We start from the raw sequence: 16,313 nt of genomic DNA on the forward strand, positions 1-16,313 counted from the left end.
CTCAGGAGGCTGAGATATGAGTATAGCCATTCAAAGCCAGTCTGGTCACTAAAGACCGTGAGACTCTTATCTCAAAAAAAATGTACTTCAGATAATTACAGCCATTTAGTGTACAGTCTAAAATACTTGGTGAAAGACGAACTCCTATGATGTAAAGATATAGCACATTTAGAAACAAAAATAAGAAAAAAATGATATCTGTATAGATATAGTATATAATTCTCACAGCTTTTAAAGTAATTAGAAAAAATGTTCTAAAAAGGCAGAATACAAATAAGGAATACATGTATCACATTTGTTCAAAAAATAAATTGAATTTTTATTCTATTATGAACATTTTGTTATCTAAATCTAAAAAATAATGCATCATTATCTTACTTCTTATCTAAGCTTCATGGACATAAAGAAAAGTAACATTTTGAATATAACTTATCATTTTACTTGTTGAAATCAGATCTTTCTTACCAATTTGACTCAGCCTTCTTTGTTGTATCTCTTCATTTTTCTAAATCTGATGCAAAATTCAAGGAATCGTTGATCTTGATTCTATTTTGAGTTTGCTGAGGTGAGAGGTTTATATACCCTTAAACATTGTTTTAACACTCTCAAAATATGGTTCATTGCCAATTTTTTAGTATATAACTCTCACTTCCATCTTATTCTCTCCAATTAAAGCTTCATCTGCTCAACACTAGCTTATTTCCCTAGCCTCATTCTCTAGTAACTATTAGATGTGTGATTGTTAAAATTGTAGGTAAAGAAAAATTATACCACACTTTTCCTTTTTTTTATCTAGTTTATTTCATTTAATACAATGTTGCAAATTTCATATAGGCTCTAGTATCAATCATATTTGGGCTTGTTTTTAGTACTATTTAATGTGCCATATTAATGGAATATATTCCATAGTAGAGAACTGGATAAACAGATGATAGATAAAGGTAGAGAAACAGATAGGTAAATAAATAGAAATAGATAAGTAGATAGATAGATGATAGATAAATGACAGAAACGTAAGTATGTATACACATACATAGATAACAGACTATATATATAATACAGATTAAGTAATGGATACTACATTTGATTATTAATTATTTTTCCTGGGTATTTGAGCAGATTCTTTTGAACACCATTAAAATGTAGCTGCAAACATGAGTGTATAAAATCCTGTTTGATTCACTTTTTCCAATGCTTTTGAGTACATCCCCACTCATTGTGAACCAAGATTTGAAATTCTCTATGCAATCACCAACTTTCCTCTTAATGTTTCTTTCTTACTTGCTTTTTATATCTCCTCTGTAGAAATATTTAAGATTGCAATACATAATTTTCATTTTATTGACCTTCTTTGTGTCTTTCCATTTATGGTTTGTTTTATTTATTTATTTTTTTTTTGCCAGTCCTGGGCTTGAGCTCAGGGCCTGAGCACTGTCCTTGGACTTTCTCAAGGCTAGAGCTCTACCACTTGAGCCTCAGCACCACCTCCGGCTTTTTTCTATGTATGTGGTACCGAGGAATCGAACCAGGGTCTTCATGCATGCTAGGCAAGCACTTTAACCACTAGGCCAAACTCCTGGTCCCTCCATTTATGTTTCTCACAATTTTTTCTTCAATGTTCTTTTCATGTTCGCTCATTTCTCTCTAAAGTGATTAATTGACTTATTCTCAAGGAATTTATTAAAAGATTCCACCTCACTCCCATTAGAATCACCAAGATCAAGAAAACTAATAACAGATGCCGGAGGGCATGTGGCTAGGAGGGGTCACTACTACACTGTTGGTGGGAGTGCAAACTCATTCAACCCCTATGGAAAGCAGTATGGCAGTTCCTCAAAAGACTAAACATAGAGTTCCCCTATGACCCAGCAATTCCATTACTTGGCATTTACCCAAATGTCCAGAAACAAGGACATACTAAATCCACTAGCACAATGATGTTCATTGCAGCACTATTTACCATAGCAAAGATATGGAACCAACCTAGATGGCCCTCAGTTGATGAGTGGATCAACAAGATGTGGTATTTGTACACAATGGAATTCTATGTTGCAGTCAGAAAGAACGAAATTGCCCCATTTGTAAGGAAATGGAAAGACTTAGAAAAATCATATTAAGTGAAATAAGCCAGACTCAAAGGAACATAGGCTCAATGGTTTCCCTCATTTGCCCTAATCAGTAACAACCTTGGGCTCTACTAGCAGAGATTTACAATAGAACAAAACCTAGATACATAAGGCCATATAGTATGATGCTAAATGAAAGGACCTCTGCCGGGGCCTACCAGCAGCAAATTGGGGTTCCTGAAATAGGGGGCAGGGACTGGAAAAAACAGAAGAGAGACAAACACATCGGGTCCGGGAGGTCTGCAGCCCAGGCAAAAACTGCAGCCTCGTTTATTATCAACTCAAAGCTTATATCCCTTCTTGAGACCAGGGTACTGCCAGGGGTTACATCCAGATGGTTAATCAGGGAACTGTTGGGGGTTACATTCATATGGTAAATCTCAGATCAATTGAACAGGAGAAGGCCAAAAAACAATAAGACAATCAAGCAATTATCTGATGCAAATCAAAGTACAGTTTGATTCCACTCTGGCTCCCAACAGACCTCCAGGATATAGAAACATAAGCCATATAATGAGTGATTGTTGTCCTTAATGTACTATGTTATCTCTCATCTCTTTTGTTGTTCCTTGGATGTCTCATATCGTTACAGTATTTTACCTTGTTATTTCATATATTGTATATATGCATATTTAGTTACCTGAAATCAGATAGGAAACGGGGAAAACAAGATTAGGGGTGGTGGGGGGAGGGAAATGGGGACCAAGACATGTAAAAGGGTATCAATGTATGTGAAGTAATGCACTTTGTATCTGGTGAATGAAATGTAATCCTTCTATTATTACAATAAAAATACATGAAGAAAAAGACTTCCGCAGGCACCTCTGACTCTCAGCATTCAGTAGTCATTAATACTAAGGCAAGATCTTTCCTTAACAAAACCACTGTTGATTTTTGGCAATGAAGTAGTTTTATTTAAAAGAATCCACATGTATGTAGTCTTGTTTCATAGTTGTTGACATAACAAATATTATTTTTGATCTTGTCCTGGGGAAAATGTGGAACTAGGAATCTCTATTGTGGACCTCTGGACTAGGGAAAGAATGGGCCAAAGGCAGGTACAATTTTAGTGTAGTCCTTCCTCAGGTTAGCATTTTTCTCATTTCTCTGGACCTCTGACTATTTATCAGAGCATCTCAAAGTTTGGAGCAACTGCTTTCAAAGTGTTATCTAATGGTCCCATGGGTGAATCGTGGCTGAGAGCACTCGCTCAACAATTTTTGCAACTCACACCTTTATTTTTATGGTAGTGAAAGTATTGATGTTTCTGGTATGATTATTCCAGGTAAGGAAAAAAAGTACACAATACAAACAATTTAACATGCTAAAATGGTATATATAACAGAGTAACACTTGAGTAGTGTGCAACTTCTTTTCTGTCATTTGATTTTCTATTTTTTTCATGAACATATCTAATAAGTGTTCAAGTTAACCAAACTTCATAAAAATCACCTCCTCTGGAGAGAAGGGCCAAGAAAAATACTCAAATGTCCAAATTATTGGCATTTTTCTGTGAAAACAATTAGTTGTCTAATACAAAAAAAGGAATTTAATTTAGAAGAATGAGGAGAGACCACTCTTAGTGACCTGAACATTGATCTATATGTTTTAGAAAAGAACTGGCTCAATAGACATAAATCACCTCAAGAGACCTTATCTGGGACTCACTGAAGCCCTTCAGATACTTATTGTTTCCAGTAAAACCACCATATCAATTAGGAAAGTAAAGTGTTGCAAGATTGTGTGTGTGCTCCAGTGCCCCCTTGTCTGATATGGAACCAAATGATTGTTTCTCAGTCAAATTATAGAACTTTATCTAAGAACCTTAGAAACTCTTAAGATGTTGAAACCCTCAAGTTCTGAAGTCTCTATTACCATTAGATTCTCTCTGTAATCTCTGTAGTTGAAAAGAGCCATAACTACAATCAGAATACCTTCTGAGTCTCTAAACCCTGCCTATAAATTTAAACAAGGGGAATATTAGATTGTTTACAAACATGAAGTCCAAGATTCAGTACATATGCCAGACAAAGTAGTAAAAACCTGTAATAACAAAATAAATGTCACCACTTTTATCTAGAATGGCAGATAAAAACCATGTATATTCTCATAATAAAGAATCATCTGTCTTGCAAGGAAAAGGCAATACTGTACAACTGTTCTACATAGTTTATTAATAAATGCAAACAGTGCTCAGCAAGGTATGATAAGTTTTACTGTGATCGTGGTGATTGTTTCTGTCAGTAAAGAGGCTTCATTAACACTAAACAAAACTATGCTAATTTTAGGGCTGGATGACAGTTTTGCAGCATGGAATCAGATGTAGCAGAATTTTACCTGTAACTGTCTAGAGAAAATAGGGACATAATGAGGGATGTTGCCTACTTATTTGCATGTCTGTACGTACAAGGTAAAACAAAAGGAAGAATTTATTTCCTAAAAGGCTTTTGATGCATGAGACATGAGGCAGTGCATTCTTGTTCTGCAGCAATATAGAAATAAGTGTCAGGAACAGCAAGCACAGTTTTAATGAGTATATTTTAATAAAGATAAAGAAGATTGAGAAGCCAGATCCAGAAACTGGTTATCCAAAGTGATGCTGGACTGTTGCTCTCTTTTGCCTCTATCTCACTTCCCTTCTCTAAAGGGAATCTATCAGATTATGATCATTACTTTTGCAGCAGGTCAGCCTTTCTCCAGGAGGTCCTATGGTGGCAGGTTTCTCTGGGCTCATGATTGGTTCATATAAAACCATCTCCTGGTTGGTGGTATGAGAAAGGTGGGATTGGCCTGAGGCACTGAAAGCAACAAAACTCTTCCCTGGATTCTGACAATACCAAGACCCTTCCCTGGGAGGTGGCCATTGGTGAGGCAGGAAGCAAGCTGGACAAACTGGTTCACTGAAGTCCTTCACTTTTGTTATTTTTTTTCATATATTTTTATTGTAATTAATAAAAGGGTTACATGATATTTGCCAGATAGAAGGTGCATTAATTCACATACATTGATACCCTTTCACATGTCTTGGTCCCCAGTTCCCTCCCCCCCACCCCTCGTCTTGTTTTCCCCCCTTCCCTATCCAAATTCAAATAACCAAATACAAATATATCCGATATATCAGATAACAAAGTGAGATACTGTAACAATATGAGATAACCAAGGGACAGCAAAAGAGATCTTATTGGTCAGACTTTTACACTTTGGACATGAGCAACCATTTTAAAATGGCTCGAATCAGCGTTTCTTATAACTGGCATCTTTAAAATTAATATTGATTTGATTTCTTTGTTTGAGTACTATTTATCTTTTAATTTGTATTGATAATTATTTTTGCATTAGAGTTTATATAAGTACTTAGGAGTTACTGTATAAAGTACGTGCTCCAGGGCCAGGAGTTTGGCCTAGTGGTAAAAGTGCTTGCCTAGCATGCATGAAGACCCGGGTTCGATTCCTCCGTGCCACATATATAGAAAAAAAGCTGGAACTGGTGCTGAGGTTCAAGTGGTAGAGCTCTAGCCTTGAGAAAGTCCAAGGACAGTGCTCAGGTCCTGAGCTCAAGCCCAGGACTGGCCAAAAAAACAAAACAAACAAACAAACAAAAAACAAAACAAAATACGTGCTCCAATTAAGTGTCTTCAGTTCTCTCTGTGTTTTAACATCATAAATGTTAAAGCTAGTTATTTTTATTTTGATGCAAATGTTCTGGTGTTTCAATTTTGTTTTAAAATATCCCCCAAGTTTTAGATGCTTACCATGCATTTAAATATTATCACAGAAACTAAAGAAATAGTAAATATGAATATAACTTTGGAGCCAAAGACTTATGGGACATAATTGAAATGACAGAACGAAATCATTTACATTTGTCTAAGTGATAGAAATAAGAACTCAAATTACAAATAACACTGTCCCTTCATAAAAATAGAAATCTAAATTTACAGTGGAAGTCCAATACCCAATGTCAGGAGGACATTGTACTCAGAGCAGGACCAAGCCATGAAAATTTAGGGAGGATTGCAACTATGATAGAAGAATGAAATCCTCTACTTAGGCAAAGAAGTTATATAAAGTAATTGGGATCTATATGTCTAATTTAGCAGCATATAAGAATGGATAAATATGGTATATTACTGTGATGGTACATTGCATTGTGATTAGTAAATTTGAATTCATATATATTTTATGTGACTCAAAATTATAATTTAAGGGGCTGAGAGCATGACTACTGGTAGAGTGCTTGCCTAGTATGCATGAAGCCCTGGATTCGATTCCTGGGTGTCATATATACATTAAAAGTTGGAATTGGTGCTGTGAACTGTTAGCCTTTAGCAAAAAGTACTCAAGGAGAGTGTCTAGGCTCTGAGTTTAAGCCCCAAGACAGGCAAAAAAATTATAATTTAAGAATAAATATGAAAAAATTATACCATACAGTAAATTATACTTTTTAAATGGATTTTATAAATGTGGATATATATCCATATATAAATTAACACAACAAAAATATTGGAGTGCTTTATTACTACTGGAGGATGAGAATCCAATTATGAAAAGTTATATTTAGAGCATCATTTTATTCTTCAATATTTTTTGAATTACTGGGTTTTAAACTTAAGACCCTCATGCTTGTTCTGTTTGTTTTGTTTTTAATTTTACGATTTTTGCTTTGGCTAGTTTTAGATTGGGTCTCATTGGATTACAGCTTGTGCCCCTTAGGGAGCTGAAATTACATACTTGAATCTATGCCTGCCTTTTTCCTAGAAATGGAATTGCCCTAAGGATTTGTTGCTGGTCTTCAACTATTATCTTGTAATCTGAAGCACTGTCTTTTACTCCAGTCCCCTGATTGTTACTAATGTTTTAATTAAATGAAATATGAAGCAAATATATTGGAATGTTAATATGGCATATTAAGCATGTGTGTTTTCTTTGTTTGTTGGGAAAACACCTGCATGAAAATTCAGCTTATTCCTAAGATAATAAGAACTAACACGTGTCCACTCACTCATAAATCATTAGCAACTACACCAGAATTACATACAATTTTGATCTATTAAACTATGGCAAACCACTTGATTTAGCAAGTCATAACTAAGGACACTGATGACCTTTTACTATCCTTAAATTCTGAAACTAGGTGTGATTTAGATGAACAATTTTGGTTTGCATTCATGAGATTCTGATCATGCTGTGTGCAGCACCCATTTCTTAATACCTGCTTGCAGCAATAGGACTGATTTCTGCTTCCTGCTCGTTGTGGGGTTTGTGGCACCACAAGGGCTACATCATATAGCCAAGCATGGCCTGTACCTTCACCCAGTATTCAGTCTAGGTCAGGGTAAAAGAGAGAGCCCATGACACAAGTCAAAGTATTAATCTTGATTGATAATCAGTTAATTTGCTCTCCTCAGTTCATTCACAATGAGTCACTAACACTTCCCCATCCGACATGAGGAAATGGATGAGCCTTCTGAATAACTGTCAGGGGAGAGACGTGGGCAGACTATGAGGCCACCTTAAAGGTCTCCTACTAAATCCATGCCTGTAATTGACTTATAAATTTGATACAGACTATACACCTATGCCGACTGCATAAATTATCAATCTGAACATAGTCAATATTATCCAAAGAACTATAGTAATAGAGAAATGTCATTTTAAAATCTCTAAAGAAATACCCAGATTTCCCTTCTAACATGATCTCTGTCTTGTGAAGATTAGACTCATATTGTAAACCAGCCTAAATATTTTCAGGGGTATAGGTAAATATCTACAAATATTTATCTGTTTACCCCAACTATTTTTGCGACCTCCTTTGTAAATATTTGATTTATAATGCTACTACTATAATACTTTTAAAACATATTAATTTGCATTTTCAAGTATTTTTTTTATGAGTGTCCTTATTCCAGGATCAACTTGTAGAATGTTTTGGGCAGGTTTGATGATTGTATGGAATTCTGTTTTAGGTGACTTAGTTATCGAACTATTTTTATTTCTCTAATCTTTCTAATCTTACAATATTTTAGGTTTGTTGAGCAAGTAATGTGGCAATACACATGTAACTTATAAGAAATATCCTGGTATTACTTTTTGTTGGTGGTGTTTATGGGGATTGAACTCTGGGCCTGGTGACTGTCCCTGAGCTCTTCAGCTCAAAGCAAGGGCTCTAGCACTTGAGCCACAGTGCCATTTCTAGTCTCACTGACTCTTATGCTTTGGCTGACTTTGGACTGTAATCCTTACATCTCGCCTCCTGCACAACTAGGATTACAAGCATGAGCCACTGGTTCCTGGTTTCATTCTGGTATTTTTTCAAGCCATCAGTAAATCCTAATTTGTGTTGAAGCTGCAGGTTATTGATCTATATTCCATGTCAATTTTGGAAACATATTTGCTGGTAATAACCTTTGTCAGTGTCACATCTTTGACCCCAAATAGAGAGTTGTTTTTTTTCCTAGTTTTATTTGTGTCTAATGTACATTTTTTAAAGGATGTGAATTGGCTGTCTGGTCTTCAACCACCATAAAATCTGGAAAGAAAAATACAGTATTATAAAAGTCAGAGTCATGAGCTCATTCTAGTTAGTTAACAGTATCAAAAAAAAAAAAGAAAGAAACTTTCATTAACAAAGTAAAATCCAATAAAACCCTGCTGTTTATAAAGTAAATGCAGCCCAGGAACCCACATTTCAGTATTTTAGGGATCTCTTATATAATTATATATCATTAAATTATGCCAGTATATGTGTATTTGTGTACAAATGTATAGATCTGTGTGTGTACTTGTGGCCAGTAAAGCCATAATGGTTGGTTCACAAGAAGAGATTCTGAATAATTAGAAACTCCAAAATAAAAGTTGGTTGAGGAAAAGAAATAAAGCCCTGCTGTTCAGATCAAGGGATAATGTACTTGAGAGAAGAGAATACTGTCTGTGTGATGCCTAGGTAGATACAGTTGCTCTAAAATACAGTAATAATTTCTCTTGATTGGAATTTGTCAGGAAATATATTTCATGCTCATGGAAAAGAGCTGGTAAAGGTTTGAAGAATTTCAAATATACCAACAAACATGAAAAATAAGCAACAGTGGCAATATATTTGTACTTAAAATATAATTTCATTTTTAGAATAAAGTTAGACTTCCAACATACAAGTATCAAGTATTGTTCTACTTATGGATTTAAATGATAATGGATTTTTAACATTATATGTTTATATTAATTTTTTTAAACCCAACTGTTTGTGTGTATGTGTGTATATTGATGTTGCAGTTTTCTGTATTAGTTTTAAAGATTTAAAAAAAATAATTTGTTTGGTGTTTTTTAATGTATTTTATTTTAATTACATTAAATTATCATGATGATTTTTTTTTGCTAGTCCTGGGCTTGAGCCCAGGGCCTGAGCACTGTCCTTGGACTCTCTCAAGGCTAGAACTCTACCACTTGAGCCTCAGCACCACTTCTGGCATTTTCTATATATTTGGTACCAAGGAATCGAACCCAAGTCTTTGTGCATGGTAGGCAAGAACTTTAACCACTAGGCCAAACTCCCGGCCCTTGTTTGGTGTTTTAATATATGATATCAAAGGCATTTTATTTTTTTTTCTGCTTTGGATACATTTCATGCTAGATCTTTGCATTTGGTACATGCTTTTGCTATGTCTTCTGCTATTATGTGGGAAAAAAACAGGTAGCATATTGTATCCATTCCCATTCATTATATTACTAAAAATGCATTCAGTTTTCATCATTGAATATGATATTATATGTAGGATTATTATAAAAGGTTAGTGGAATATCTACCAAAATTCCAGCGTCATTTTTCATAAAAAGAAAAGCAGACATGCTAAATTTGTATGGATCCATGCTAGACCCCAAATTTCCAAACCATCTTGACAATTAGACTTCATCATTTCAAAGCATATTATAGTATGGTTTTGGTGGTTCACACCTGTAATCCACACTCAGTGGTAAAAAGTACATTATGCGCTATATCCCAGTCCAGGCAGTTTGTGAAATGCTACATCCAAAGCAAAAGGATTGGGATTTGCTAGAGGTGGTTGAACACTAGAGTAAATGCATGAAGTAATAAACCCTTTTTAAAAGCACACACACACACACACACACACACACACACACACATACATGTATGTTTTTCTCCTTGTAATTAATCCCATGTGGTTACTATATCAGACTTTGCTACTTTGTATATAAATTTATTTGTTTATTTGAAATAGGGAAGTGAAAAGAGGAAAGAAAGATGACTGGGAGGCATGGAAGGAGGGAAAGGGAGATAAAAACCTAAGAAAGGGTATCAATGTTGCAGAAGTAATGCACTCACTACCTGACGAATGTTACTGTAACCCCTCTATACATTACCTAGACACTATATGTGTGTGTGTGTGTGTGTGTGTGTGTGTGTGTGTGTGTGTGTGTGTGTGGTACTACTATATGATTGCTGACCTAATTTCTGAGTGATGAGACTAATGAGTGATGCATTTATTTATTTATCTTTATTTGCAGTACAGTCAAGTGCACTAAAAGCAATAGTCACAGTAATCACAAAACACTGTCTTGTTCTTTGACTTGACTACAGTATACAGCTTGGACATTATTCTTCTGTTGCTGCCTATTTCCCCTAAGCATTATGTATCCCACAATGGTCAACATTGTCCTTGTCTATCTGAGAGTCCTTAAAACGGGTAAAATCGCATTTATGTATAAAGATCGTTTTTGTTTTCCCACATCTGTTTGTGGACAAGCAGGTAGATTAAAGAAGCTTTATTATTACATATTAGATAATATGATTTATACAAAGGGCAATTTTACTCTTCATGAAGATAGAAGAAATGCAAAATTATTGGTAATTCACAAGTAGCTCATAACTTCTTGTGGACATGTGTTTGTTTTTATCCTTTGATTTACATATTGATGTGGTACTTAAGTTCGGTAGTCCTTTTTTGTGACTTATAAAGCCATATTAAATCTTTTATAAACATTAGTGGAGAAATAAATCACAAATGTAACTATTATCTTTTATGTCTTGTTTTAAATATTTGACTAAATTTAGTTCTCTTTATGAAATGGTAACCTTTATTTTCAAGTACTTATTTTTTTCCTTCTAAGCTCCAAGTTCCTTCATGTATATGTAAACTTTACATGCTATTGGAAGTAAGAAATACATTAGCACATGAAAATTGAAAGAAATTAACTTTTGCAGGTGTGTGACATTGTCCCTTAGAATTTTCTTTCCAGGAAAATGGTGTTCCCTTTGAGCCACATTTTCACTTCTGCTGTTTTCACTAGTTTATTTGGAGATAAAAGTCTCAGTCAAGTTCCTAATCTAAGCTGACTTCAAATCGTAATCAGATTTCTGCTTTTTGAGAAGCTAGGATTAAAGACTTGTGCTACCAATGCCCAGCTATCTGAGTCTTTAATTTAAAAATGTAAACTTCACATCTATATTTCTATTTTGTTTCATGTCACAAAACTGATAAAATAAATCAGATTCTGGAATGCAGTGTATTTTTACAAAACATATTCATACAAGTATATAACATTTAAAAATAAGTTTGATTTATCTGTCTTTCTACAATGCTCATTTGACTAGAGAGTCTAAATATGTCCATTTAACTTCTAAGATTGCTTTTTATGAATGTTTTATTATCAGTCAAGTAAAACATTGCCATGTTTTTCAGAACACTATCAACTCTATGTTCCTGAATCAGCTCAAGTGGGTTCAGCTGTTGGGAAAATCAAAGCCAACGATGCGGACACGGGCTCGAATGCCGATATGACATATTCCATTATAAATGGTGACGGGGTCGGCATGTTCTCTATCTCCACAGACCAAGACACCAGGGAAGGAATTCTTTCCTTAAGGAAGGTAAATAACAGCACCAATCCTCGTGATTCACAAAACTCACCCATCTTTTAGGAATGGGAGATTTGATAAAGGTTCAATTAACTCATGGTCTCAGACCATTGAAACAGTGACAGCCTTTGTCCATGAGATGAAGTTCTATTTTCTTTAGGTTGTCTCTGAAACTTCAGATCCTCTCTCAGGAAATGAAGGTGCCTGAGTGGGGAAGATTGCTCTCAGGAGTGCATTCTCTTATCTTTGCTCTTATTTTTTCTCTACTCAGTTCTCTGTGATACGCTCCTACTCTCCAGTTATGGCAGTCAAACTTATGTCGTAAATGTCATGTAAATTGTAAGAATTAAAATGTCACTAAAATAAGGGATGGAGGAAGAAGGAAGGAAGAGTTTGGATAACACTAGTGGTACTATTCAAAATTAATGTGGGACTGTCATTCTCCTTTGAAGTATGTCCGTTAATAATTATAATGGCTAGGTCATTACCTTTTTTCTCTTTTCTTCCCAGTCCTGAAGCTTGAACTAAGGGCCTGATCATCACTGTCCTTGGGCTTTTTTTTTTTTTTTTTTTTGAAATCAAGACTAGAGCTCTACCACTTGAGTCACAGCACTGCTTTCCACTTTTTTGGTTTTTTTCTATGGATGTGAAACGAAGGAATCAAACCCAGTCTGCGCTAATGCTAGGCAAGCACTTTTACCAGTAGGCCAAACACCTGGCCCAAGGTCCTTACTGTTTTTATAAAAAAAATAAATAAATAAAAGAAGCGACATCAAATTTGCAAATTGTGGGTAGTGCTTTCATTGACACGATCAGAAATGCAAATATATATCAGTGACTTAAGGATATGGGGAGAACCTCTCATTCTGCAGGATCACAAAAGATCTGACTTTACCTGAAATATGAGAGCCAAATGACCAACCACGTGCTTGCACATGCATTTACTAAACACACTTTCCTCGGATAATTTCAAGAGGAAAATGCGTGAACTTAGCAAATAGTATTTCTGGTGTACTGAACAAAGTAGCTATGGTTTGAACTGTCTTTCACATTTAGTTCCCATTTGTTTAAAAAAAATAACCTAGACCGCCTCATCTGAGTTAAATTTGTAGCTGCATTTATGATTTTTGAAACCTTCCAGTTGGCATTCCCAGTTTCACTGTCACTTCATTGATGTGTTGTTGTAACACTAAAACTAAGTTATCTAAGTCTTTCCATTTCCTTACAAATGGGGTGATGTCGTTCTTTCTGACAACAGCATAGAATTCCATTGTGTATAAATACCGCATCTTGTTGATCCATTCATCAACTGAGGGGCATCTGGGTTGGTTCCATATCTTTGCTATGGTAAATAATGCTGCAATGAACATCATTGTGCTAGTGGATTTAGTATGTCCTTGTTTCTGGACAATTGGGTAAATGCCAAGTAGTGGAATTGCTGAGTCATAGGGGAGTTCAGTGTTTAGTCTTTTGAGCTTTCTATGTGGTTGAAAGAGTTTACATTCCCACCAACAGTGTAGTAGTGATCCCTCCTCACCACAAAGTGCAGTAAGACAGACTCAAAGGAACATAGGCCCAACAGTCTCCCTCATTTGTCATAAGCAGTAGAAACCTTGGGCTCTCCTAGCAGAGATTTACAATAGAACAAAATCTAGAGACATATGGCCAAATAGGATGACACTAAATGTAAGGACCTCCAGGAGAAGGAAACAAAAGCCATATAATGAGTGATTATTTTCTTTAATGTACTATGTTATCTCTCATCTCTTTTGCCATTCCTTGGTTATCTCATATTGTTACAATATTCACCTTGTTATCTGATATATTTTATATGTGTTTAATTGGTTATTTGAAATTGGATAGGGAAGGGGGGAAATCAAGATAAGTGGGGGGAGGGTGGGAGGGAAATGGGGACCATGTCATGAGAGAGGGTATCAATGTTTGTGAAGTTTTGCACCTTCCATCTGGTGAATATAAAGCAACACTTCTATTAATCACAATAAAAAATTAAAATAAAAAATAAATATAAGCCTTTCAGCAAATATAGTCTCCCTTCTAAAAATGAAGGTCACTATTAGTTATAGTAGAGAGACAAAAAAGTAAGATCTAATAGTGCTTACATAACTAAAATGGATCTACATGGAGTGTTATAAAGAATATTTAAGTAAGATTTCTTGAAAACCCAAGTGCTTTTCAATATCAATAGAAATGATCCATTAATGTCAAAGTAATTCAAACTTTATTTGAAAAAGGAGAAGTTTATTGTTTTTATCACACTTGTTTCCTAGATTAAGAGAATAGAGATTAAAATATTTTATAAAACTAAAAAAAAGTAAGTTATATTGCACAGCTTATTTTTACCTTTGAGAAATACTAATCCTGATGGCAGGAAAGGGATGAAACAGTTCTTTTAGTCCTCTTTTCTCATTTAATCTCTAAGGCAGCTCACCTTAGCCAGCGAGGCAGAAAAGCAAATCTCCTCAGTGATCAAAATCAGCACTTTTTTATAAACCAACCATCAGGAGCTTCTACACATCCCAATCCTTATCATCCCTTCATCAGAAAATTGCCAAGTCAAGTTCATGGATGCATGTGGTAGAACATTGTAAATACACTTTGATAACTTTCATTCTTTGTTTAATGGAGCCTAACTGGGTGGAAATGAGAAAAGAGATAAGGACAAATGCAATGTGATGATCTCTTTTCTCTGACATAAACCTCTGAAGCTAAGGGTGTGCTTTTCCTTAGCAGTCTTTCAGATCTCAATTTTACAAAAGTTGTTCTAAGCACTAATATTCTAACTTTCAGCTGCTAATTCTATTTGCTCTCTTAGCTCTTGGTAAGTGCTTTGTACTGTGACTTTATCTTCTTCAGTTTATACACACACACACACACACACACACACACACACACACACACACACGATGCCTTATTAAGTAAAAATAAAAATCTTAAGCTTGTCCTAAGCGTCCACAAAGTTGGAAAAAGATACAATCTTTGTACTAAAATGAGATACAAATCTTAATTTTTCATTTATGCATGGCTTATCTCATGGCTTTGAACCTCCAGTTTGTTTATTTTAGTACTTTGCAATGTGATTATACAATAGCTTAACTTAGGTGAAAATTGTGATATAAACTGTATCTATCTCCTTTTTTTCCTCTCTAAGAGCAGCATCTTCATTTTCTTCAAGTGCTGAATAGTCTTTAGTAGAATAACATATCTAGACATATTTCAATCACAACCTCATTTGCTGTATTCCTTGATTTCTCATATCTCTTTTTTAAGTATGAATTTAAAATATGCTCAGTATAGATAAAGCAACAATTCCACATTCCCCTTAAAACTTCTGATTGTGATAAGACCTTCTAATTAATTTCAGTGTTAAAGCATTGGTAATTTCTGTGAAAGTGGCTATAAGAGATATTATTAATTACTGTAACCAGGGATTGCATGCGCTTTAATTTTTTCCCATGCCCACAATCTGTAAATGTAATCATGCCATTTCACTTGACATATGACTTGATGTGGATCATATGAATAAAATTACTATGAATCTATTTTTGAAGTTTATATCATTCTAAGAAAAACCAAGAAATAGATTCAGTTGTAACCAATATATTTATTCCATATTTCGTATTTTGGAGGTTTTAGTAGATTGTGTTCACTGACATTTTCTTTTTTATCCTTTTGGTAATAATGAGTAATGGAAGAAAGATTAGGTTTTCTTTACTACTAGATTTTAATTCTTTTGGACTGTGAGCTACAATGAGCGGTAATAAGACATGATTGTGATCATTCTTACGAAGCTACTAGTTAAAATCGATTATGAATTCTGAATTTTAATTGGGAAGTTAATTATCAGTAAAGCTCAGCCAACTTTCTGCTTTTATTCTTATAAGGTTTTATTTTTTTTTTAATTTGTTCTGTTCATTGTGAGTTTACAGAGAAAAAAATTTGAGGTCCCAATCAAACAAAACCTACAACTGGATACTAACAAAGAGGCCTGCTATTGAACAATGTTGGTTATCTTATCAACTCTAGGAATGTTTCTTTAAGCACACATATTCCTGCTGGGCGTGATGGCTGATGCCTGTAACCCTAGATACTCGGGAAGCTGAGATCTGAAGATCTCGGTTAAAAGCCAGCCTGGGCACTAAAGACCATGAGACTCTTATTGCCAATTAATCACTAGAAAACCAGAAGTGGAGCTTTGGCTCAAGGGGTAGGACTGTAGCCTTGAGCTGAAGAGCTCAGGGACAACCCCAGACCCAGAGTCCAAGCCCTGTGACTGACAAAACAAAACAACAACAACA

At 34.9% G+C, this 16,313-nt stretch overlaps 1 protein-coding gene across 2 annotated transcripts in view; it reads left to right on the forward strand.

Moving 5' to 3' along the window:
* Positions 1-16,313, forward strand: part of Cdh18 (cadherin 18) — a 355,549-nt gene that overhangs the window by 282,889 nt on the left and 56,347 nt on the right. For both annotated transcript variants that reach the window (XM_090332102.1, XM_090332103.1), the window contains one exon: positions 11,822-12,009. In XM_090332102.1, the coding sequence (XP_090188228.1) occupies positions 11,822-12,009 (188 nt within the window). The remainder of the gene's footprint in view (positions 1-11,821; positions 12,010-16,313) is intronic.

This window comes from Megascapheus bottae, chromosome 4 (genome assembly GCF_031878675.1).
Source record: "Megascapheus bottae isolate mThoBot1 chromosome 4, mThoBot2.hap1, whole genome shotgun sequence".
NCBI lineage: Eukaryota > Metazoa > Chordata > Mammalia > Rodentia > Geomyidae > Megascapheus > Megascapheus bottae.